The sequence below is a fragment of the Etheostoma cragini genome, chromosome 6 (genome assembly GCF_013103735.1).
Source record: "Etheostoma cragini isolate CJK2018 chromosome 6, CSU_Ecrag_1.0, whole genome shotgun sequence".
Classification (NCBI taxonomy): Eukaryota; Metazoa; Chordata; class Actinopteri; order Perciformes; family Percidae; genus Etheostoma; species Etheostoma cragini.
Genome location: NC_048412.1, coordinates 10,375,645 through 10,400,237, shown reverse-complemented (window position 1 = coordinate 10,400,237; position 24,593 = coordinate 10,375,645). Strand labels below are relative to the sequence as shown.

General features: G+C 40.0%; 2 protein-coding genes across 3 annotated transcripts in view; one reads left to right on the top strand and one right to left on the bottom strand.

Moving 5' to 3' along the window:
* Positions 1-15,722, top strand: part of LOC117945784 (ankyrin repeat and IBR domain-containing protein 1-like) — a 34,706-nt gene extending 18,984 nt beyond the window's left edge. The window contains 10 exon segments of the mRNA XM_034873480.1: positions 3,241-3,375; positions 4,630-4,716; positions 5,040-5,106; positions 6,556-6,701; positions 7,191-7,369; positions 7,551-7,602; positions 10,581-10,692; positions 11,535-11,575; positions 12,540-13,143; positions 13,146-15,722. Coding sequence (XP_034729371.1) covers positions 3,241-3,375; positions 4,630-4,716; positions 5,040-5,106; positions 6,556-6,701; positions 7,191-7,369; positions 7,551-7,602; positions 10,581-10,692; positions 11,535-11,575; positions 12,540-13,143; positions 13,146-13,441 — 1,719 coding nt within the window. The 3' untranslated portion in view covers positions 13,442-15,722.
* Positions 1,371-23,690, bottom strand: zgc:110410 (uncharacterized protein LOC553618 homolog). Of its 2 annotated transcripts, XR_004656897.1 has the most exons (13): positions 23,207-23,690; positions 22,126-22,261; positions 21,664-21,832; positions 21,178-21,256; positions 20,659-20,712; positions 20,317-20,407; positions 20,135-20,172; positions 19,418-19,505; positions 17,587-17,676; positions 16,899-16,946; positions 15,791-16,314; positions 1,959-1,962; positions 1,371-1,383 (listed from the first exon to the last, which is right to left on the bottom strand). XR_004656897.1 is itself a non-coding variant. In XM_034873481.1 (11 exons), the coding sequence occupies exons 2-11, from the start codon at positions 22,228-22,230 to the stop codon at positions 16,162-16,164; spliced, it is 915 nt and encodes a 304-aa protein (XP_034729372.1). In that variant the 5' UTR covers positions 22,231-22,261; positions 23,207-23,690; the 3' UTR covers positions 15,330-16,161. The 2 variants fall into 2 exon arrangements, 1 of the variants encoding a protein (XP_034729372.1); XM_034873481.1 differs by lacking the exons at positions 1,371-1,383; positions 1,959-1,962 and having other exon boundaries at positions 15,330-16,314.
* Between the last annotated feature and the right edge of the window lie 903 nt (positions 23,691-24,593).

The following is a 24,593-nucleotide window of genomic DNA, read 5'->3' as shown; positions in this document are numbered from 1 at the left end:
TATTGCAGGATGTAACTGGGTATCTCTTTCATCTCAGAGGCTATCCTGGGCAGTATGTTTTCAGTTGGTAATGAGTTTAATTGTTTTGAATTGAAGAACATTTGGAGAGAATTACAAACACGTTCAAGCCTTATTTGTTAGGGGTATAAATCTTTCAGTATCTCACCATTCAAATTTGATTCTTGGGGTCAAGATTCAATTCAAAATCTATTCTTGATTCATTACATAAGGGTGCAAATTTTCAGTATCTATGCCAATCTGCTTTACGCTAATAACGGCGGTGTGACAAATTCAGGCTTTAAAAAAAGTGGAAAGTGTGTATAGAGTTATGGAGTTTTTATAGTTTAAAAATATCATCATCTGATTGCAACAGTGTAAACACACAAAGGCAAACTTAAGACAAAAGGTAACATTTATTCATGCTAAACTTACTTTCTACTTATGTTTTCTCAATTCTTAGTGACTTCAAGAATTTAAAGTTCAAGTTAAAAGTTACACAAAAAATAAAAATGCTGCCTGTTACATAAATAAAATTGGTAGGCTTAGGCTAGCTGTCTTTTTGGGTCTTAGAAACTTGCCAATTTAAATAAAATACACACAAAATAACACTGTAAAGTGGAGGAGCAGCTTGTCACTAAAAAGAGAATAATTGGTTCACCTTTAAGGTCAGTCCACCTTAAGTAAGCCTGAGCTGAAGCTCTGCTAGCTCCGTGGCTAACCCCCTTCACTTTAACTGCAGCTGGACATGGGAAACTTGGTTTGGGTCCTTGTATCATTTATTCACCAACAACTATATACACACTGCACTGGTACTTTCACAGCTAGAACGTTACTGCTAACTTTATACTGTCACACATACAGGCTCTCTCTCTCTCTCACACTTGCGCGCGCGCGCGCACACACACACGCAGATGCGCACACACACACACACACACACACACACACACACACACACACTTATTCCTTGCAGTACACTGGCGGAAACCCTGTGTTTACTGTCCATCAGTAGCTAAGTCTAGGTTGTCATGAATCAACCCCAACCCCTCCCCTTACTTGTCGGTTCTGTTTTGGACTTTTTGGATATTGCTTTCCACATCCTTAGGCTAGATGTTGCAGGTACTGTCTCACAATGTCTGCAAAGTGGAAAGTTGAGCAACTGAGGGAGGAGAGTTGCACTGACAAAATATCTTCTATAATGTCATTATAATTTCCTCAGCGGAAACCTAATTACAGTAAGGTTTCCCGAGGCTTTGACAGAGTTTTAGGTGGGAGCATCACTAGGGAAAATGGTTTAACATGAGAAGGAAATATGAAGAATCAGTAACAACACACAAGCCATCAGAGAAACACACAGATGGTTTACTGAGAAACATAAGCTACTACCTTTAAACTTCAGAAGCCTTAGGAAAACAAAAGATCTAAAATAGTAGCTAATTAAATTTGTTCCTGTAGGACAGGTTTTGGATTATTGTGATAGTGCGCCTTATTTAACTTTCAAATACCTCACACAACACAATTATCTAATATATTGCACGCTTCTGTGAACTTGTAACTTTGCTTAAAGCATTACAGAAGATGTTCCAGTGTGTTATAATTAACACCTTGGACTCACCTTATATTTATGATTAAAAAATTAAGTATGGAACAATTGCTGTGTGAAATTGCTGATAACAATTTTCTCCAGATTTGTGCAAGTAAGAAGCTCTTTTGTTCTGGTGAAGGTGACCGTAATAATGGTGGTTAAATGCAATTCTTTGGATGAAAATGAGTAATCACGTTCAAGCTGCCAAGTATAGCCATCAATATAAAAGGTGATTTTATAAGTGGCCTCTTGATACTGTCAAGCTCACAAATAATCAATCACACACCTGGAAAGTCCTGTATTTATCCAGGAGATACATGCTTACTTAGTGGTGCAGGGAGAGTGTGAGACTGCTAATCACACAGCGTCATGTTACCTGACTGTATCTCTGTTACTACCACTGTCACTGGAGTGCAGGCCATGAAAGGAGCACAGTGAAGTAATAGAGCCGGGCTCCTTTTGAGCCTGGCTCTGTGACTTGGCATGGCTATGACTCTGCGAAAGCCCTCCCCCACTGTCCCCATCCTGGTTAAAGAGGCTGACTAGAGATGGAGATTAGTTTGGGAGGATTGGAGCAGCTTTTACAAGCTGATAGGCCATGGAGGGCTGAGCCTCTTGACCTGTTATTACCTGGCAAGAGATGGCTTTACCCCTGTTGCTTGGAAACACGGTACTAAGTGTTACCAAGGAACATTTCTTTGTCTTTTCACTGCCATTTGCTTCCCTCCGGTCTGGCTGCACATTTTTCAAAATCTCAAGTCCCGCTGTCTTTTTGTGTGTCTCTGTCCTTCCATAAACCCCTCCTCCCACTCTTTAATTTAGTATTGATTTTTCTGAAGTGCCATGTAAGCATGGTGTTTCCAAGACACCAGGAGTGGCTGCAGTGTTTTGTTTTTCTACCAAACCCAATGGGACTTTCTGATGTCAAATGTAGTTGGAGTTGCTTCTAGTGGCAACAGGCTACAAGGAGCAAATGCCTGTGTCTATTAAACTTTGCCATTTGTAAAAGAAAAAAAATAGATGGGAAGAAGATGGAGACAACACCGAGACAAAGTGAGTAGATATTGAGTCGTAGGTCTAGAGACTCTTTAAGATATCCTTCACCGTTATTATGATTTTGAGAGCAGTAAAAAGGATATTCAAACGGATTTTTTAATAAGACTTGCTAATATAAAAAATCTGTTTAGCTTTCATATCCTCAGAGGTCCCTACATTATAATATTAGGAGTTACACACATCAACTGAGTTGTTAAGTGTGTCTTTTTACTTTAGGGGGAATTCATCAGGTGAAAATGTGTGTGTGCGTGTGTGTGGCCTGCAGAATGAATTTAGCTGTCATTTCACATACCACAGCCAATGAGTCTAATATGGTAATTATCTCCATGTAGTGTAATTATGACTTCAGCTGGATCTGCAATATCCAAAAAATCCAAAAAAGATAAGATAAGTAAGGGGAGGGAGGGGTCAATTCATGATCATCTAGATATTGCTACTGATGGACAGTGATCACAGGGTTTCCGCCAGTGTAATGCAAGGAATAACAATGCGTATGTTGTGTGTGGAGCAGAGAGCCGCTTCTCTGTGTTTGTGGCATGCAGGATGAATTTATCTGTCATTTCACATACCATGGCACCAATATTGTAATTATCTCCGTGTAGTGTAAGTATGACTTCTGCTGGATCTGCCTGGAGGAGTGGAAAAAGCACAGCTCATCGACAGGAGGCTACTATCGTTGCACCCGCTACGAGATCATCCAGCAGGTGGAGGAGCAGTCAAAGGAGATGACTGAAGAGGTACACACACGCACAGAGTGCGGATTGGGCCGCATTTTCCTGTACAAACCCGGCCCTCATCCGACAGAACAGTAACCAAGCTCAACACAGTTAAAATCTCTTTTTTTTTCACATACTAATGACACAAGTACGTACGTTTCTGTGGAAAGCCGGCGTTTATTAAGCCGCTGTAAGAAGGCATTCAGAAATGTAAGCATCAGCGCACAGCGGGCAACAAGCGCATGTTAATACACACACACGCGCACAAAGAGTTGGACACTTATTATATTATCAGATCAATTTGATCAGACAACAGGGGGGACTTGCACGTAGTCGCAGCGCACTACCACAGCTAACCTGTCCATCTAAAAAATAAAATCAAGAAGCAGAGGGGTTGAGTTGATGAAAATCACATTCATCATGTGTTCAGCCCATTAAACTCCCCTTTCCAAAATGTGACTTTACAGCAGTACCCCACTGATTTAGCATTGCTTTCCCAAAACATTGTCTTACTCACAATGAACAAATAAAAGGATCAAAATCCACATCGCAGAACCAGAGAAATTCTACATAATTCAATTCAATTCTCCTGTGTCAAAACTTGTGACTACGTTATCCACAATACAACTTGACCACTGACAGTTTGGTCAGAGATTCAGGTGTGCTGTGTAAATTATTTGTTGTGACTTGTAGTCTACCATTCCAAACAACGTTGACCCAAGGGACATCACTTAAGGCAATTCTCTAGACTTCACATGGCTCCCTCTGGAGTCACAAAAGGACTTTTACAACTTTTGTCTTTCCAAGACTTGTAAACAGACTTTGATGTGTAAAGTCAGTGGAGTTCCTCTTTGCAGTTAGAAATAATGTATAACTCGTAGTAAATCAGCCCAACCTTAAAACATACACTCCCTCATTCGTAACTTTCCCATTTACAAAAAGTGCACACACCAATACAAACAGTAGAACAGTACTCTCAGGAAAGCACTTCAGCCCATGAAGCTTACATAAGTAAGATGGAACACACACACACGTCTAGATTCTTGACAATGTAGCCATCCACAATCAATCCGCCCACCTTCATCAAAGTTGAAAAGAAGTTAATTCTCCGTCTTCACTAGCATTCCACCCAATCACAAGCACTGATTTGACCTGTGGCACTACTCTCTTACTCTGACTGCTCTCAACCAAGTAGCTACACTTTTCCTCTATGAAGGGGAACAACATGCTCAGGGGTTTATTGACTGTGACTGGTGTCTCATCACGGTTTTTCAGGCGGAGAAGAAGCACAAGAGCTTTCAGGAACTCGACCGTTTTATGCACTACTACACTCGCTTCAAGAACCACGAGCACAGCTATCAGGTAAACAGGCCAGGCTTTGCTTTCCAATGATGCCTGCTTTGCATAGTGTAATAACAGTCATGCAGGGGTTGAGGCAGTGGGAACTTGTCATCTAGTGTACAGTAAAACTGGCACATGGCCTCATAGATGGGCATACTCTGATCGTTGTTAAACATTAATCAGACATCCCGATGCCTTGATTAAAAATAGTCTTTGGCTCCCACCTTTTGTTGATTTATTTAGCCTAATATTCTGACACTCTCTTCATTGTTTATTCAGACAGTATTCTCAAGACATTTATACTCCACAATAAAACTTAAGAACTTTTGTCTTTGTCACAATAGCTGGAGCAGCGTCTGTTAAAAACAGCCAAAGAGAAGATGGAACAGCTCAGTCGAGCCCTGAGTGGAAGTGAGTGTGCAGTCTGCCATAACACTGTCAATCTTTACCACACATTTAGACACATCTTAAAGGAGAATGCCGGTCAATTTCAATATGTAGCTCTGTTGTTTGTAAATTTGGATTGCTGTCAGTAGAGAGCAAAACGAAAACAATCGTTGCTGCCTACACCGTGTTATCTTCCTGCTAGATTTTGCACCCAACAGGCTTGAACAGGGCAAGGTTTTAACTTGTTTTCAGCCTTTAAACATGTTCAAAATGTCATTACAAGTGCCTAGCCATGTGTAGTTATTCCTTCCAAGTGAACACAGCGAATGCGACGGCAGTAGATATGACAGAGAGGCATAAAAGTTGTGTTAATTCAGCCAGTGCACATACCACTGTTTATTTTGTTTTCCCGGGGAAGTCCACACTTGTTGAAACAAGCCTTTCTGTCACATCTTCTGCAGTCAGATTTGCTGTGTTCACTCGGAAGGGGATAACTGCACATGCATAGGCTAAAAACACGTTTAAAACTTGCCCTGTTTAAGCCTGTTGGGTGCAAAATCTAGCAGGAAGATAACACGGTGTAGGCAGCAACGATTGTTTTCGTTTTGCTCTCTACTGACAGCAATCCAAATTTACAAAAAACAGAGCTGCATATTGAAATTGACTGAAATTCTCCTTTAATCTTGTCATATGATATTGAGCTTTTGGCAGGAGGGAAAACAAAGATTTAAAAAATGTATTAACAGTGGGTAATATAGGTATTATTCAGCAGGCACTTCTAAGTTACCAAAAAGCTGTGCTTCATGCATAATCTTTGTCTAGGGTCCTATACTGCCAATCAGAGCAGGTAATTACAACCTGTTAGGCATAGCCAAGGTTTGTTCTGATACACAACGCTCAGTTTGAATTTCATTAGATCCTGATTGTAGTGGTGGCACTGACATAAGTATAACTTACAGATGTCTGACTGCCAGCTGACAGAGAAATGAAAAATGTCAATAACTCAGTGTTAATAAGTCTCATTTGAAGTTTTGCACAATTTATCCTGCATACTATATATGCTGACAGGTTTAATTCTCCAAAAATTACAATCAACTATGATTTACTATCACTATTGTGTATTGTAATGCAGATCTGAATCTGGCTGTTTTGTTGTTGTTTTCAAAAGAGCAGATCACGATGTGAGCATGATGTGCACAAGCTGTTAGAGAAATTTCCCGTTTATTGTTTACTAAAGGCACAATTCCTGCCCCTTCCCTGCCAACGAGCTAGATCCCTTAATATAGAAGTACAATATCTGCAATGCATTTAGTACAGTGGAGCTGTTCTTTCATATGCTTTGTTTCTCGGGATTTCGGGATTTCTCAGCATTTTGTAGCTTGGACATGTAGGTAATTTAGGATGGAATAAAAGATGCCTTCTACAAAAGTAAAGCATTTTTGTTATTCAATTCTCTCTCCTTCTCTTTCCCAGGGGAAGGAGGCCCACCTGACACTACATTTATTGAAGATGCGGTCCTAGAACTTTTGAAGACTCGCCGCATCCTGAAGTGCTCTTATCCTTATGGGTTCTTTCTGGAGCCCAAAAGCACAAAGAAAGAGATCTACGAGCTTATGCAGGTTTCAGTCCTACTTAATAAAAAAAAAAGATAAATGTTCACAGCAGCCAGTTTTATATAGGCCATTAGAGATGTGGGACTAAAGCTTTCTTTCTGTCTTCACAATCTGCCCCAGTTATACCTGCATACCCAGCTTTTAATTAAAGATCTAGTGTTATATTGTTTATGATCGCCAGCATAGACGAGGAATATCCTGACCTGCTGTGTTTTATATTGTCGCCTTAAATACAGTTAAATGAAAAGGCAAGACTCCCATTGGTCTTAGAGTCTCTCAAAGGCTTATAAAAATAATTCATCTTAGAAGACACATACACAGTAGCCCTAAAAGTAGTTCACTTGTTACTTGGACTACTTCTTAAATCACTCCAGATGGAACAGATTATTTTATGAGACAGTTGAACTTGAAATTGTGTATTCATATTATACTAAAATTACTCACTCACTGAGTTTCCTAAATACGTTTCCCAGCCAGCTCTCTTTCTGTCCTCAGACAGACTTGGAGATGGTGACTGAGGACCTGGCACAAAAGGTTAACCGGCCTTATCTACGAACGCCGCGCCACAAGATAATCCGTGCAGCATGTCTGGTGCAGCAGAAGAGGCAGGAGTTCCTGGCCTCAGTAGCCAGGGGAGTGGCCCCGAATGACTCTCCTGAGGCCCCCAGGCGCAGGTAAAATACAGACATGCTCACTAGATGTGTCAATGTCATTTTTTACAATGAAAATCAGTGGTATAATATATCAGACTATTGTTTTAAATATTCAAAAGTGACTAAGTTGATGTAAAATTACAGCAATTAATCAAAATCTTATACTGACAAAATCTGCTCTCTGTCTCTTCCTCGCTTGCAGTTTTGCTGGTGGAACTTGGGACTGGGAATATTTAGGCTTTGCATCACCTGAGGTAACAGAAGACATGCTTCAGTAGTTCTCAGTGAAGGCTTGTTAGATAAAATGTCATCTGTGTTGTTAGAACAAATGCATATTTTTCATTTTGGATTTAAAACATATCTCAACAGATTAGTGGTGCCCCGTTACTTGAAACCCGATACCTGTAAGTGATGGAACAGTTTATCCGTGAATATGGAGTGCTTGATTTTATGCAGTCATTCAGGCACTTCTTTGTTAATGTCTAATCCGGTTTCATTCATTACAGAAATTTAAATTGTGATTATGTAATTACATCATACCCTTTTTCATTAAGTCAGTATGTATATCTAAATATTGCTGGTTTGACTTTGGCTGTGCAACAGCACTGACAAACTGTGGTGACCCAAAGATCACCATGTTATTCAACACACCGGAGCGAGCCAGATGGTTCAGTGTTCCCCTGTGCACCCAGTTGGAATGATTAAAAGCACAGTTCTCTGGCAAACACCTAAGCAGGTTGCTCCTGATCATCGCGCATTAGTAACGGGCATTTGCAGTTAACTTTTACAGTCGTAAAACTGTCAACCACATAATGGTTTGATTATTGACCTGCCTCCTTTTTCTACATAGCTTTGTGCATGCACTCAATAGTGGTGCACAAGACAATCAACTGCAGTGACTATTCTACGTGTCTTTTATTGTTTAGTTTCTAGACTGTGGCAGATTTCAAACATATGGGCTTTTCATCTGGAACCCATTCACTCAGCTTAACAGCTCTCCTAAGGGTCCTTAGGCTCCTTATAACACGATACAAATATGAAAATCTCGCATCAAACTTATTGTGCACACCTTTTAAGAGCATAAAGCAGGCATTTCCCCTTTGACAGGAAAACAAATGACAATATCAGTCTTGTCTGCCAGTTTGATAAATGAAATTTGAAACTCCTGCCTGCTCAGCATTGTGCAGTGAGGCATAGGTAATGCTTTGCAAAGCTTTTGTTTACTCAAGGTTTAATGAGTAAACAGTCACTGCTGAACAAAATAAGCAGTCTGTATGTACAGTATATATATATACACACACACACACACACACACACACACAGAGCGTACAAGCTAACTGAAGCACACACATGTGCATAAGCTAAGTAAATAAGCCACAATGAAAGATTTAATTGAGCTAGGCCGGACACTAAAGAAAATGTGACTTATCTTTAGAAAACAAACAAATGATCAATGTGAGATGCTCATCTCACCTCCACCCCCTTTCTTGTTATTTAAATAACAGAGTTGTCAACAGATTATTTTTGGCATGTGTATCTATGAGGAAGTATCCAAGCCACACTAAAAGAGAAATAAATACAAAAGCAAGCGTTTTTATTTTTATCCACCTAATTGAGGGTCTTTGTCTCTTAGCTGCAGTTGTTAATGGGAACACTATAGTAATAATCAAAGCCTGATGACTGCCTCACAGGCACAGCTACAGATGGCCCGCTCCATGGTTCTTACAATGCCTGCAGATCCCTTCATAGTGGGCTATTTTTAGAGCGCTGGAAACATAAAAAGACAGTGTTTGGCTGAAAGACCATCTTGATTATATGAATGTGACTCATTGAATTTTGCCAATGTATGAGATGAGTGAATGAAGAATGCAGTTGATTATTTCCTGAGGTATTGATATGCAGATGCGCAAGTTCAGTATATTTGACTTTTTCATGTTGGTCTACAACCAAAGGATAGAGTAGACATGGGTTTTTTGCCAGTTTACAAATTATTCTGTAGGTTTTGAAGTTGAGCACTACGAGCCCCATCTGATCCAAGCAGAACCCCGAAACTTTGATTCCTACTTTGTAGAATTTCTTTCTCTCCAAAAAAACTCCAGCGTGGTCTGAAGTGAAACTAAGAAGGCCGATGCCATGTCTACACTGTGTTTTCAGACTGAAAGACTATATATGTAGGATATGCCTAAACTACGTATATACTTCCTGTAAAACTCTTTATGTCTTAATTAGGCTGCCTTCGATCATTCATCTTCTCACAACATCAAATAATTGAATCTCAGTCTCTTGATACATATTAGTTATCAGCATTGTTAATTTAAAACAAGCAATCATCACACGCACGTAGATATCCTATCATTAGAAAGGCAGCCATATGCACACACACACACACACATCTTGACACCATAGGGCTTTTTTGTAATTTCATTTAGACACGCTGTGTAAAACACAGTCTGTGTTAATTGATTCTACATAAACTCCCCTGAGTGATAACGTGCCAGACATTTAGATTAGATTTGAGTTTTGTTCGTCATAATAGTGACAGATATGCTACTATACAACTACAAAATATGTACTTTAAATTCTTTCTGATTATTGTTTTTAAAATCAGGGACTTAGAGAGAATTTGGTCCAAAGTATATTAGAGCATCAAATTAAGACAGAAAACTCTTAGATGACTAACTCGGATGCCAGTTGAGGAGAGTTTGGGTAGTTTTTTTAAAACCAGCCAGTGAATGAATATTTGATTTACTTTTTAATAATAATTTCCCATTTGATGAGGTATTCTGGTTGCTTTTGAGATTAGTTGGGCATACACACGGGTAGTAGTGTTAACGTCTGAACCTCAATCCTCATGCTTAATTTCCAATTCCCTTCCAGTGAGTGAGTGAGCGATCCGGTCTAGACAGGAGCGAATGATTGAAGCCTTGGTTCAGAGATGAAAGGGTTTGAAAGAGCTCTCAGTGCTGATGTTTCCTGGAACAGAACACCCAGACCACACTAGGAGCAAACTGCTTCACTACTTGAATCAAAGTTACTAATTTACAAATTCGCCTTTAACAAAAAGCACACAGATAGGTATCAAGGAAAAAGCACTGTAGCACAGGCCAGAAAGCAGTATGTTGGTGAGGACTGTTAAAGACATAATGGCTGGTTATACTGCAGGATTAGAGCATTTGTTGAAATACGCAATAGAAAGAAATGTGTTATGCTTTTTTTTATTTTGTTGTTTAAGGAGTATGCAGAGTTCCAGTACAGACGGAGACATAGGCAGCGAAGGAGAGGCGACATGTCCAGTCTCCGTAGCAACACACCTGACCCTGATGACTCCAGCGACAGCATTTTTGGTACTGCAGTGAACATACATGAAATTCCATTACGGGTTCCATGTTTTTTTTTTTAGTGTTGGTCTCATATGTGGACCGCCATTTGTTGGGTAATTTGTCACAGTTTGTTATTTGCAAAGATAAATCCTTCATTAACTAATTCTATAACCCAATGATAATAATACATGTGGATCATGTGAGCTTACAATTCCCTGTTGTGATTGGCTTGTTTTTACATATAGGTATACGAAGGCAATGTTTTTTAGTGACAGTACAGATTTGTTTATGAGGAGAGGAGGGATGCAACGGACATGGGTGTTAGACAGTACATAAAAAAACAATGTTAATGCAATGCATGCTAGTGAAATCGTCAAGTTTTCTAGTCTATGATTAAATAATACGTATGCATTAAATAAAACTACATTCATCCAGTCATCCTCCCTCAGTTTTTGATAATGATTTGTACATTACAGAACCCAAGTGGCCCAAACTTTGGAAAATCACAACTGCTTAAGTTCAATAAGCCAATATTTCTAATCCATCAGTCTTGTCCATAACAGTGCTGCTTAGTTTTTAGCTGTGTGGAATTAAAGAGGGACGGAGTTTGCGGTTTTGAAGCCAGCTAAACGATTCTGTTGAGCCAGGAAGGATTAATTGATTTCAGATGAAGATACGGAATTAATGAATTTCCCGGGGAAATTGAAGGCACATACTCTGTCAGGTTGACTTGATATATCCGCAGTGTTCACTAAAATAAAGGGGATTTCCCCATAAGTGTTTATTAGCAATTGGTTAAATTGGTGCTGCTGTAAACATTCAGTTTAATGACTGTGGGTGTTTTGTCCATTTCTTTTTCTACAAAGACGGACATGATGTCGGAGGTGGACATAGACATCATCTGATGGTGAGTTGCCATTTATATCTCAGTTCAAGGCTTTCAGCCTTTACAATTGTTAGGATAATGTCAAAAGTGTACAGCATTAATCTAACTGAATTAGCTTGATAATGTCAACTTTGCTTGACCAGTTTTTTCCTTTCTCTGAAGGCAATCGTAACTAATATTCTCAAAAGACTAATGCACTTCCATCATTTTGTACACTGTTAAATTATACTAAATGTAGAAGATTGAATGCACAGTAAAAATCCAGGGGAAATAGGGCCTAAGAATCTAGTTGACAGTTTGAGTATAAAACAAATTTAAATGAATACGGAGTATGGTCTCGCCTTTGGTGTCAGTAATGTCTTGTGGTTTCTGTCTGGTAAAATAAACAATTAAATAAATGTGAATAATATACAAAATAAGTAAAACTCCTACATTTAAGATGTTAAGACTGCCAAAAACTACTGAGTGTCATGTTCCATCTTCTTATCACAATGAACATTCACCTTATAATGAACGTTCACCTGCACCCCCCCCCCAAGCCTACACGCTCTGTCCTGATGCCAATAAGACTAAAGCACCAAATCCACAGCCAAAAATAATCCCCTACAAATACATAATTTCTCTGGATTGCTAAAAACTACAGTTCCTAGCTGCTTTGGAAAATGGGCTTAAACTAAATCAATGTTATTTCATTTGTTTGACAACAGAAACGCACACTATCGCCAACCTTATCTCTTACCATGCAACAAACATCAACACAGCAGACATAAAAGGAAAAGAAAAAACTGCCATTGCCTGCTATTATTTTCCTTGTCTGTAGATAGCGCACAGCATGTCTCCATCTGCAGTTCTAACCGACGCTGCTTTTACTTTCCTGGCCAATAGGTGGCGCTTGCATTGCAGGTGTAAAACTGCTGTAGCTCTGTGAGTGGATGATATTGGTTTGGCTTTCATCACAGACACTGTATTCTGGATGTATTTGCAGGGTCTAGGTTCTTTGGATGACGATGACCCTAACATTCTACTGGCCATTCAGCTGTCACTCCAGGACTCGGCCATGGCAGGGTTTGCCTCCAACCACGACACCCTTGCTAATGAAGCATCACTCTGCGCTATCGGCACCTCCCTGCCTTCTAAGCTTGAACAGTGTGCTCCAGGTGTAGAGGTTCTTCCCAGAGCTTCTCTTAGCAGCTCAGAACTGCTAGAGCTGGGAGATAACATGGCTAGACTTGGCAACATCAGCATCCAGTACTCTGCTGCCTCTGCACAGCGCTCAGACAGTCACCACCGGGCCTACGGCGCTTCTGTGCCGATACCAGTGGCTCCAGGGGGCAGCAACTCATCGACGGGCCTCTTCTCCTCTTCCAGTGACACGTTAGACTCGACCACGTGCGGCAGCCACGACCCCTCCTCTTCCTCTGCATTAGTAGCAAACGCCAACCTGCTGGGCAACATCATGGCATGGTTCCACGACATGAATCCTCAAGGTATCACCCTTGTCCCCTCAACCTCCTCTGACACTGACTCAAACGTTGGCACACTCCATGCGGGTGGAGAAGGGGGCCTTCAGGATGGCGAAAAAGGCAAGGGCATCCTGAAAACAGGGAACCTCAGGAAGAGATGTCAGATGTGGGTGTCTGCTCTCAGAAACAGAGCGACATGAAGGAAAAGGAGTGCGCTGCTGCTCAGAGGCCGACCCAGTTAGATCTAGTGGGGATGGACACCATGCCGCTACCTTACATGGCCCCCCTCGATGCAAGTGGAGACAATGGTGAACGGCGAGGTTCGAAAGTCTGCCGTGTCGACACTCCGCAATGTGAATCTGTATCCGACCAGCTGGCCAGCACCAGCTCCTCTGAGTGGGAGGACCAAGTGCACTTGGTATGAACTAATTAGCTAAGATAGGAAGGAGCTTATTTTTTTTTTGGAGAGGCCAAAAACCACTACAGATTGCGATTTAAATAGATGTGAGGAAACGTGTGTAGTAGTTATTCAGGTGCAACGGAATAAAGACTATGTCTGTTCGTACTGGGTTGGAAAGTAGGGGAAGACGTATTTAGACTATTAGGTTGGTCTAGCATTGCATTCAGATTGGTTTCCTGCGTTAACTGCTTTGTCAGCCAACCAGTCCTCCTGTAAAGAAAGCACTAACTGAAGGAGAGATTACATTTGATAACAGTTTTTCAAGGGTATATTTTCTAAAGTTAGTATGTAGTGATAAAAAAATATGAAGTCCATTTAAGAGAAGATATAGAGACGTAGGCATAGTGCTGGTATTATTATTACTTTCCACTGGAGTAAAAACCTACTGTATGTGTCTGAGGGAGGTTTTTCAACTGTGCAAATGAGCAGATTAATACTTTGTTCCAATATTTAATCTGTGGGATACTGGCCGGGAGATATTTGTCACTCCTGTCCAAAGCTGCGAACATTATAGGTGCCAAACACTGACTAGCAAAAGCACAGTTTGCAGTCACCAAGTGGATTCTTTGATGCAAATTGTGCCTGCTTATTACAATCTCAACTTCTCAGATAAACTAAAATGTGAATGTCGCCGGCCATATTTTTGATTGCGGCTGTGCGATTACTTAAAATCCCACAATCGTAAAGCTGTAGTGTGCTGTGTAAATCTGTAGTTTTAAGTCCATAATGGTTGTGTACTTTAATATGTGAAACGTTGACACAACAATTTAGATTAATTATCCAAAAGTTGATTTTCTCAAAAACTTTTCTAATTTAATGCGCCAATGGTTATTCATCTCAAAGCCTCAATCCTAACATACTTTCAATGATCTTCAAAAACAACAAACACTGACGGGCCCAGAGGGGCCGTTCAGTGTCATTCAGTTCAGTTTATTCTAAATTCCATTGTAGCTCGCTTAAATTAATGTTTGAGTACTGGAGCTGGATGTGGAGCGTGACAGAATAAGTAGACAGTGAGTAGTCTTGTTTATGTACTGCAGGAAAGGCCAGTGAGCGAGATAATCAGGCAATCTCATCCAGACTTTGGTGAATTAGTTAATCATGCCCTAGTCACTGTAATTAATCTCTGGGTCCTATTTAAGTGTAATAAGCAAAGCCTTCATAGAGCTCCACAGATGTCCCAGGCTGCAGGGTAATGCATGGAGAATTCATGAATGTGTATTTCATTTCAAACACGTCTTTGAAACGGTTCTCTAGTCGACGCAGTTAGAGATACAGTGCCTTCATGTCAATCACCGTTCTTTTATTCCTTTTCACACATTTTTCTGAGTGCTATTTACACAATATATACAGTGTAAAAAAAACAAACACCTGTTACCTTAAAGTTATTTCTCTCGCATAAAGTTTATATTGTGCAAACATGAGGTCTTGAGTCTTCTCATCTTAATATTTGTAGCATGAGGCTTTTTTGTTTTAGTAGTATAATATAAACAGATAACACAGATTTTATATGATTTGGTTTAATGAGTTAATGTCATACTATCAAATCTTGTTCCCAATGATTAAACAAAGATGTTTTTCTGTGATTTAGAAACTAAAATCCCTGTAGTGACTTGGAATGAGCTGACTTACTGTATGCTTATCATGTATCTTACCTGAAGACACTAAAATGGAGGAAAGTTGCAATATAAAGTAGGTATATATTTAAAATCAATTGAATTCATTGACAAAAATGGATTGTGAATAACTAATATGACACATTGATCAGCAGTGTTTTACCTTGAAGACTTAATTGTGTTTTTGCACAGACTAAAGTCTGATTGAAAACATTGCTTCCCCCCATCACCCCCTCCCCCCCGCCGTTATAGAGCCACATTGAATCTAAACAGTGGATTGAAGTTGTGAAACTGAGTGCCATATGGTTAGTGGAGCTAACTTTGTTGGATTTGGTTAATGGAAGTGCGTTTAACAGAAGAGATCACACTTTTTGGCTAACAGTATGCTGTGCATGGAATGGGTACAAGTCTAAATGGAATTTGTACCATCTTTGTATTTCCACTCTAATGATCAAGTGATTTATTTTAAAATGGCATATAACATTTTGTAACTCGCTGAGATTTTCTATTGTAAAGCAACTAATCCTTGAAATGCTATTTGCACTTTCATAGTCTATACTTGATACATTCCCTCTTTATATGAAAAATGTTTGATGTGTGATGCCAATAAACTACGTGTTGAGTTTTAATTTGTATGTGTTTTTATTTTTTTAAATGAATTAGTCATTGAGATACAGTATCTACATTCTGAGAGAACATTAGATTTTAAGCACTTTCTATTTGCCTTAAAGTTTCAGTTTTTTCCTACAGAAGACTGATAATAAAAAGTGACATAATCATAGAAACAAATATTAAGTACATTAAAATGGAAGTTCTGGGTAGAAATGCATGCTGGTGCAGTTTAAAAGTCCCAAATGTAGCACACAGCACATTGCCGTAACAACATAAAGCCTGACACATGACTATCAATCAAACCTGTACAGACCCCTGCCTAATTAAATATGACAGCAGATGTCTGGAGGACTAACAGAGGGCTGTGAATCTTCATTCCATGTGAACCTAAATACATGATGTGCTTGACTAGAGTTTCAGTGTTTCTTTAGGGAGGCCTGTCAACAAGGTTCAATGTTAGCGGCACAGGCCAATGAGCTGCAGCAACAGGAGGAACAGGGTGACAATGTCCAAATAGAGGTTGAGAGCAGCAAACACATACTCCTCGGGAGAGACTTCATACTTCCTGTGTTTCCCACCCAGGATAAGCTGGGTATCAAACACCAAATACTGCAGAAAGACAGAGAGATGAGAGTTGTTTCAACACGACCAACACTGACATGTGAGGACAGTGTGTTTGTGTGATGAAAGAGAAAGAGAGCCAGTTACAGGAATCGGTCTGAAAGAACACACTGGCATTATTTCTAATCTTTAAGAGAGGGGACTGCACAGATAAACAGGCCATGTAAATAATCCTGAAGGCTTGAAGGTAAGTTGTGACTTGCTGCTGACAGCCTGTTAAGCTCTGTGTGCAATAGCAGTTTGTTCCACCAGCTGACGGGACAGGTCACAACATTTGCTGTTAATGCCAAAGGCATGCAGAGAGGTGGCTGTGAGAATGTAGACTGCTGCTGTTAAACAGTGCATAATTGAAATTAAAGGGCACAAGGACATCAAAGTCTTTCTCTTTACACTAACTACTGCGACAAACATTGGAGGCAGGCTGGGATCAAATCTTACATTGCATACTCTGAACTGACATTAGACCTATTTTGATGGTGGTTTCTTTTACTTTAAAGGTCATTTTCAGTTTTCCCATGCAACCTGTGTTACAGAAAAAACATGTTCTGTCAATAAAGTTTAAATGTACTTACCAAAGAAAAGAGCAAGGTTCCCAGGCAGGCGTACAAGATGTAAAGATACTGTTCAAAGAATCAGAGACACAGAATCAGCAGAGGCATTCAGCAACATTACTGATTTTATACTGATTTGTGATTGTTTCTTCTACGTTAGGCTGTAACATAAAACAAAAAAACATCTCCATTTCAGCTTTTAAAATTACATTTTTATTTTCTATCTCAGTGAAATGATACAGTGTGCTAGCAGCACACACAATATTTCATCCTTTAAACGCAGTAGCTGTGAAAGTGAGCATACTTTTATCCCTTTTTTCTATTCTAGTTATTCTGTACAGTAAATATTATGGTGAAGGTTTGATAATGGGTGCAAACACTATGCTTAAGAAAGCAGTGTTTATTTTATGTTCTAAATCTATGGAATGCTTGTTTCTGACGCTTTGTGCTTAGGGCTAAAACACTAACAGCCGTCACAGTAAACAGCAGGGTTCATTTAAATGCATCAGTCTGAGATCAGTGGAGCCCCTGAGAGGTTTGAGAGTGCATGCTCTCTTCTTTATAGTCTGCTCAGCACACAGGTCAGTGCCAGAACATCCTGGGGATAAAAGCTATGAGGCTGTACGTACTGTCTGCTTCTGACTGCACACACAACCGGAATTCATTTCAAACCTGTCCTTATTGCAAACACAGCGGCTTCTTGATCTACCTGCGATCGGAGGATTCCACACAGCAATGCAAATGAAAAGAGGGTCCAGGCAAACACCCACAGGCTCCCATTTAATCTGGTGAAGTCCCACTGGTGCCAGAAAGGGGAGAAGAGAGAGAGAGAGAATGTGACAAGCCTCTCGAACAGAAAACAGTAGACGGAACATCTCTTATTTACTCTCATCATTGCTGTAAAAGCAAGGGCGCTCAAGGCCGTCTGCATTGCAGCCGTGCTGTGAAGCACCGCCGATGACTAAATGATGAAGACATATTGCAGTTCAACACAGATGAAAATTCAGACTTATTCTGGATGCAGTGATCCTGGATAATTAATCAACAAGCTGCAACACCGGCATAGAGCTGGGGGGGGGGGCCTTTTGGCATGCATGGCCTTTTCAGATAGAAAAAAAAAAATAAGATGTCAGATGGCACAACAGGAGAATCACTAACACTGATAACCGGAAGAGCTACTGGTTAAACGTGCAAGGCAGCCTGCATGACATTTATATCACAGTGACAGAGACAAAAAAAAAGGCTTTGGCACAGCGTTAACTGCAGAGCAAGAGGTGCTGGAATCTGCAAGATAAACGTAAAGTCATAAAAAATATAAACCAAAAGTGTTTACGGTGGTGACCGCTCACTCGGCCCATAAAACAAACTTTATTGTGAGTTGAGGGTGCAGCCACCTTTTCTATTTATATCTGTTTTCCTCTCTATATGCAGGCGATTTAGACCTTCTTTCTACAGATTACTAATGAGCAGAGAGCATTTAAGAACACATGTATTCTCAGTATAATCATTAGACACCTGCTAGCTTGATTGATCCAATCTGAGCAGAAGAATTAATCTCTGCAGCTCCTTCAGACAAAATAAGTGGCAAAATGTGTGAAATGCCAAACTGCATTTAGAGGCAATTAAGAGGGACTCTAAATGCAATTTGAATTCTAATTGAATGTTAGAATGAATGTAATTTAATGTGAATCTAATTCACTTGTAATGTTTTGACCTACTGCCTCTATGACTACTTCTGTTCTGAATATGAGCCAATTGCTAACTCTTGTAATGCCACTTTTAAATGTCCCTTCTGGAAGCATAAAGGGAGCAATTTCATATAAACCAAGTGGCATCATTGTACAATACCTGGGACAAGTTTTTACATATTAACAATTAAATTAAATGGTGAAGAAACTAGGTCAGGGTCCAATTTGATATAACAGAGTTGTTTAATTATTACTGTCAGATTAGATTTTTGCTGAGAAATCAGGAATGCAAGTGTTTACCTTTTCAATATTAAAATATATTTGTCTGGAGGAGCATCCTGTCTACCGGTGCGTCCCTGTAACAGCCCTTTGAAAGATTAATCTCAGAGCGTGTGTACTTTATTACACAGTTCATGGAGAAAGGAGACAGACAAAAAAGGAAGGGGGGGGGGGAGATTTAGGAAATAACAAAAGGCTCAAGGCCATTTCTGAACTCAAGACTGGTAGGAGCCTCTGCCAGCATGTTGACAGCTCAGAGGTTTAACTGTGTCCCACCACTGGACATAAGGAAATAAGTTGATTGACGAATACACTGATCTCAGCAGTAATCATAACTTTGCGTGGACATTAATGCCATCAGAGTTCTTAAACCTTTGCTGGGGACTGCATATAGCAAACACTGTATGAGAGAACCTGGCCAACAGCTCAGCTTAACACTTTCCCTCTGACTGCACAGGGAGCACAGCTCAGTATATGGACATTTACCACTGACTGCATAGCAATGTCGTAGTTTATGAAATTTCCCTTTTGGCTGCACTGCAAACGGAGCTCAGGGTGTGTGACAGATCTTACCTTTGACTGCAGAGCAAACAGGGTCAAAGCAAAGGACACCAGCGCTGTTGCTCCCACAGCCCACAGAACTGCATCTGCATCAAAGTACCTGAAGACAGAAATATCAAACAGATAAGCAGTGGGAACGGCACCCCATAGTATCAAACTATTCAGCAGGCAGAGACATGACCAGTAGGGTTGTGTTCTGTCCTAAAAGAGAAAAATTACTTTCTTATAGAAGAAATGAGGTATTATTTCATTCCATAGTCTGTATTATGTGTCTAAACTAGAGTGATGACAGGGACCCCCCCCCCTCTGGACGTGCATTGCATAATATATTGCCTATGAACATTTCATATCAGTTACAGTTATGGCAATGTCCTATTAATATTATAATTTGAATGTATTATTGATAATCAGGCTGCAACTGATGCCTTTACTGTCAGAGTGAAAAGCTGCTAGAAGACGAAATGTGTCACAGATGGAAAAGGTGACACGTGATCATACGGGCACTGGCACAGTTTGGAACTATTTGTGATGCTTTTGATTTATCTTCCGCTGAAAATATGATTCCACATGCTTCACAATTTGGTAAACCAGCAATGATAACATCGTATCAGGTCTCGATGGCTTCATTGCCAGTATCCAACACTCTATCACATATGGATGAGATAGGGTTATTATTGTGTAAATGAGTCAGCATCAGGTGGGAATTCATTCTTGGAAACAAACACTTACGCTGCCACAGATCCAAGCATCAGGCCCTCTGCAATAGTCTGAGACAGAGAGAGTGAGAGAGAGAGAGAGAGAGAGAGAGAGAGAGAGAGAGAGATGGAAAGTAAATACATGACCCCAAAAAAAAGTGAAATACAGCAGGTGTGGGTTTAATTTGATGCCTGGCTGGTACTGCTTCTACTTACAAACAGGCCCAGGGCAATGAAATTGAGGGGGACTTGACGACGGAGGTTGCCACAGCAGGACAAGGCTATGATGAGCACCATCACCGCCGCCCTGTTTCACAGAAAATATAGAGTGTATTGTAAATAACAAATAAAAAGGCTAGGAACACACACAAAAAACAATGTTCAATATGTGAATTCAGTGTGTGCATTACGGATTGGGATGGGTGAAGATGTTTGATTTACTTCCATGGGCGACATTTTCATTTAGGTTACTCACCGACAGTTTTGTAGGTGGTCAAACTGGTTAAAGTAAGAGAGTGTGTGGTGTCTAGACAATCTAACTGAATGTTGACAGCTTACATCATGGTGTAGGAGAACCAGTAGTTGGCCCATGTCCATTTCCTCAGAGCATCCCTGTTATTCCAGATGAATAAGGGGGAGAGGGAAGTGTTTAATAGAGGCATTTACTTGATAGAGGCAGTAAAATGATTTTATTAAATATTAACAGAGGACAGAGCATTGTGCACATTGGAGCTGAATGCAATTTATGAAAAGGAATAACTGTAGTAGGGTCCTACCATATATATTATACAGAACATATAAAGCTTTCAAACTACTGCAAGGAAAAAAATATGTGGCAGAAATGTCCTTTGGTCCTCCACCATCTCGTCTCACCTCTTGTTTATGGAGATTTGAGCAGTGCAGGCGAGTTGCCTGCTCAGAGTTTTTGTGGGGACAACTATGGTACTTGTGCTCCTGTGTGATGTTGGGTGCTCTTAAACACCGCCAGACTAGACTCAATGTTGATTGATGGATAGGTGCCTGACATGGATTCATGTCTTTTTTTTGAAGGATATTCCTTGTGTAAAAGGGTCTCACCAGTAAAGAAAAGCACAGATGATCCCGACCGTCACCAGCAGCTGAATCATCAAAGTCAAGTAGACTTTCCTTATGAAGCCTGGACAGAAAGATTGACACCGACACATAGTGAGACAAGACAGGCAGACAACAACAACAAACTAACAAAAAAATATCTGCCAGAGTAAAGCAGAATGACAGGTACTGTGGGGTTGTTTGTGCTTCATGACAATATGAAATGGTTCTGTTTTCACCAAACACACATTTTAACCTCTCATTCAAAATGATTTGCGTTGCGTGGGAGGTGAGGAGATGAGGCAGGGTACAGCAGAGTTTAGGGAACAATTTTCAATTTCAAATCAATTCCAAAAAAACGCTGCAAAGCAAATGAGCAGGGTACAAATTGGTTATTCGTTTTTCAGCACCGACCATGCAAACAGAAACATAATGGTTTATCTCGCTTTCGGTTTCTCCCTCTGCCCATGGCCCTGTTCTTGTAGCCCTCACCTCTTCGTACGGCAGCGTCGCTGAAGCTGCTGTCTTCTAAGCCGTGACAGTAGTCTGGTGGAGCTCGACCATATGGATAGTCGCCTCCAGCTGCTGCCATGCCCCCAGGATGGACCGTGTTATCATAGGTGCCAGGAGGGGAGATCACTGCAACGTTCCCATTCCCCACCTGATTCAACAACACAGGTGGTTCAAGTAACACTCGTAGAATCTTATACTTCTGAACAAAAATCAATCTATTGTTAGTGTATCGAAGAGAGAAAATCATCCATATGTAATTGAAAGTGCATGTGGACATTGTGTAAGGTTTTTATAATGATCCCATGATCAAAGGCTGGTAGTGTGTGATTAGTTTGACATTTAATCCAAAATTAATAGAAAAGAAAAAGCTGATTAAAGCTCACAACCTCATTCCCTTTTCTGCAATGATGCTAAGAAAAATATTCTAGTACAGCAATTAACCTGATAGCTCATCCCTGTGTAAGTGGTCTGTCCGTAGTCCTGAGTATTGTACGGAGGGGGATGAGGTTCATAACCACCATTGCTGCAGCCATTAGTCTTGTCCATTCCGCAAAAAGTAAGCAGATATTTTCATCAACTGAGGTACAAAGTGACAGAGAAGAAAGGTTGGACACACATGTAAGTTAAGGTCATGGCTTAGAACACAAAAGCATCCTTTTGAACAGCCTCAGCGTTTTCATCAGTGATGTTAAATTGGCTGATGGAGCAATGTCAGAGTGGAACAAATAAATGGGTAATTATAAAATGATGCATCACACAAACACAAGAGCCATCCATGACTAACATCCATAATTATGGCCTTAAGCCTCAATTTAATTGAGCTGTATGTATATTTAATGGGCAAATAGGTTGTGGTTAATCACTCTCATAGGAAAGGCAGTTGTCATCAAAAAGGACAGAGACAGTGAAGTCAGTGATTCTACTTTATACTGTATATAATGAAGACATGAGAGAAACAGTTTCTCTGTGAGGTCTCTGGTTTTGAATTAGTCATTAAAGAGACAGAGTTCTAATTAGGTACAAAATTACAAATTCTGTATGATACAAACATCAGTAAAGCCACGACTACACTATATAGATAAGAACTGAGTCAACACAACCGGTTTACAGAAACATCACATTTAAATCTGCCGTTCTATGGTTTAATCAGTGGTAATAAACACTTCCTGCAATATCAGTAATGAGTGGTGGCGTAATGATTAATCTGCCAGCAAAAACCACATTTTGATAACTTCAGCTTCCTCAACTCAACGCCTTAAACCAAAACCTGTGACAGGACAGCATAAAAACATTTTCAAACATTTGAATGACATGAAATGGACTTTGTTTCTGTTCGCTTACATAGCCCGAAAGGCTTGAACATCATTTCCGAGATATGAAGAATTAAGCAATTCAAAAAGTACCCCTCATGTTTCCAAGTCTTCAACAAGGGATCAAGACCTAAGTAATTATTGATGTCTGAATTAGGTCTGTTCACATAAATCAATGAAATACAGCTCTAATCTATTCTAATGTGCCTTACCTCTGCTGTGACGGCCAGGAAGCAGCTCTGCCGTCCTTCCTGTAGCGTTGGTTCCCCTTCAGGGCAAAGTCTACCTGCTATCAGTCGGTTCCCACAGAGATAGGACTTCAGCTCCAGGGGAGAGGATGTATACCTCATTAGGTCCAATGGGATATTCAGATGAAGTTCTTAAAATGTCATTTAACCACCCAGGCTGGCACTTTGTCAGAGCAAATTGTGTCTTCACCTTTTTTTTTTCTTTCAGCAATACTGATTAACACAAGCCTTAACAACAGGTTGATACAGGTGCTTTTACACACTTTAACAAAGGTATGTTTCATATTCTATTTCCTGTAATGATCTATCATCAGCCTGCTGTGTGTGATACGCCTGTGTTGTACAGAAAGGCAAACGGCAGCCTATGTTATTCTGGGAGTCACGTGACCTCCCTGACTCACCTTGGTAACACATTGATAACAACCTGCCCATGGAAACCATTCAGCCACAGAGATATTGAGTCAAAGCAAGGAAGAATAGCTTTGAAACATACTGTACGCCAAAAAATACATGAACTAATGTAGGTCAATAAAGTTTTAATGCTTCTCCATGGAGAATCGCCACTGAAAGGCATATAATGAAGCCCTCATCCATAAATGAGAAACTAGTCGAGGATGGAGCCATTTCATTTTTCTTTGAAAAGAAAAACATAGCTCAAGAAAATTGTAATTTCCACTTCTTAGCATTGATTCAATGTTGAGTCTTAACCCTGATTTGATTGAACTAAACATTCAGTGTTTTAATATATTTTAAAATGACTATGCCTCAGATCCATAACCAGTGGTGAAAATTAACTGTCTACACTTACTCCAGTTTTGAGGTACTTTACTTGAGTATTCTCATGTTATGCTACTTTATAATTCCCATTTCATAGGAACATATTGTAGTTTTAATAACAATAATTTATTGAATTCACATTATTTTATTTATTTAATATTTATTTAATATTTAATTAATTAGTTACTTTGCAAAGTAAGAGTTCACATAAAGAAACAATATGGACCACAGATTCACAATCCTCTTACCTCTTACAACAACCACTTAAAAAAACAGTGTCTTTATTATGTTTCAAATGTCTATGGGTTATTAGCAGTTCCACCAAAGGGACATGTCCCCTCGAACCTCTCACATGGTTTAAATTCAATAAGGGTTTGAGGTCCAAAGAGGTGAAATTGACCACAGAATATCACAGTAATATAATCTTAGTGTGACAAAAAGTGTGACAAATAAATACAAATTTGTGTAGCAGAACTTAATTCCTCCCATATTAATCTCACAACCCCCGTAGATTTATCTCGTGAGGCACAGCTGGGTTGGGTCAGTGGTAGAGCAGGCGCACATGCCCCGAGAG

Excerpts from the sequence above, each read along its gene's own strand:
- zgc:110410 (XM_034873481.1), bottom strand. The coding sequence starts at position 22,230 with ATGGACAAGACTAATGGCTGCAGCAATGGTGGTTATGAACCTCATCCC. Across the intron at positions 21,833-22,125 it reads ACACAGGGATGAGCTATCAG|GTGGGGAATGGGAACGTTGC; the intron begins GTTAATTGCTGT and ends TTGTTGAATCAG. Across the intron at positions 20,713-21,177 it reads ATCTGTGCTTTTCTTTACTG|GGATGCTCTGAGGAAATGGA; the intron begins GTGAGACCCTTT and ends CTGGAATAACAG.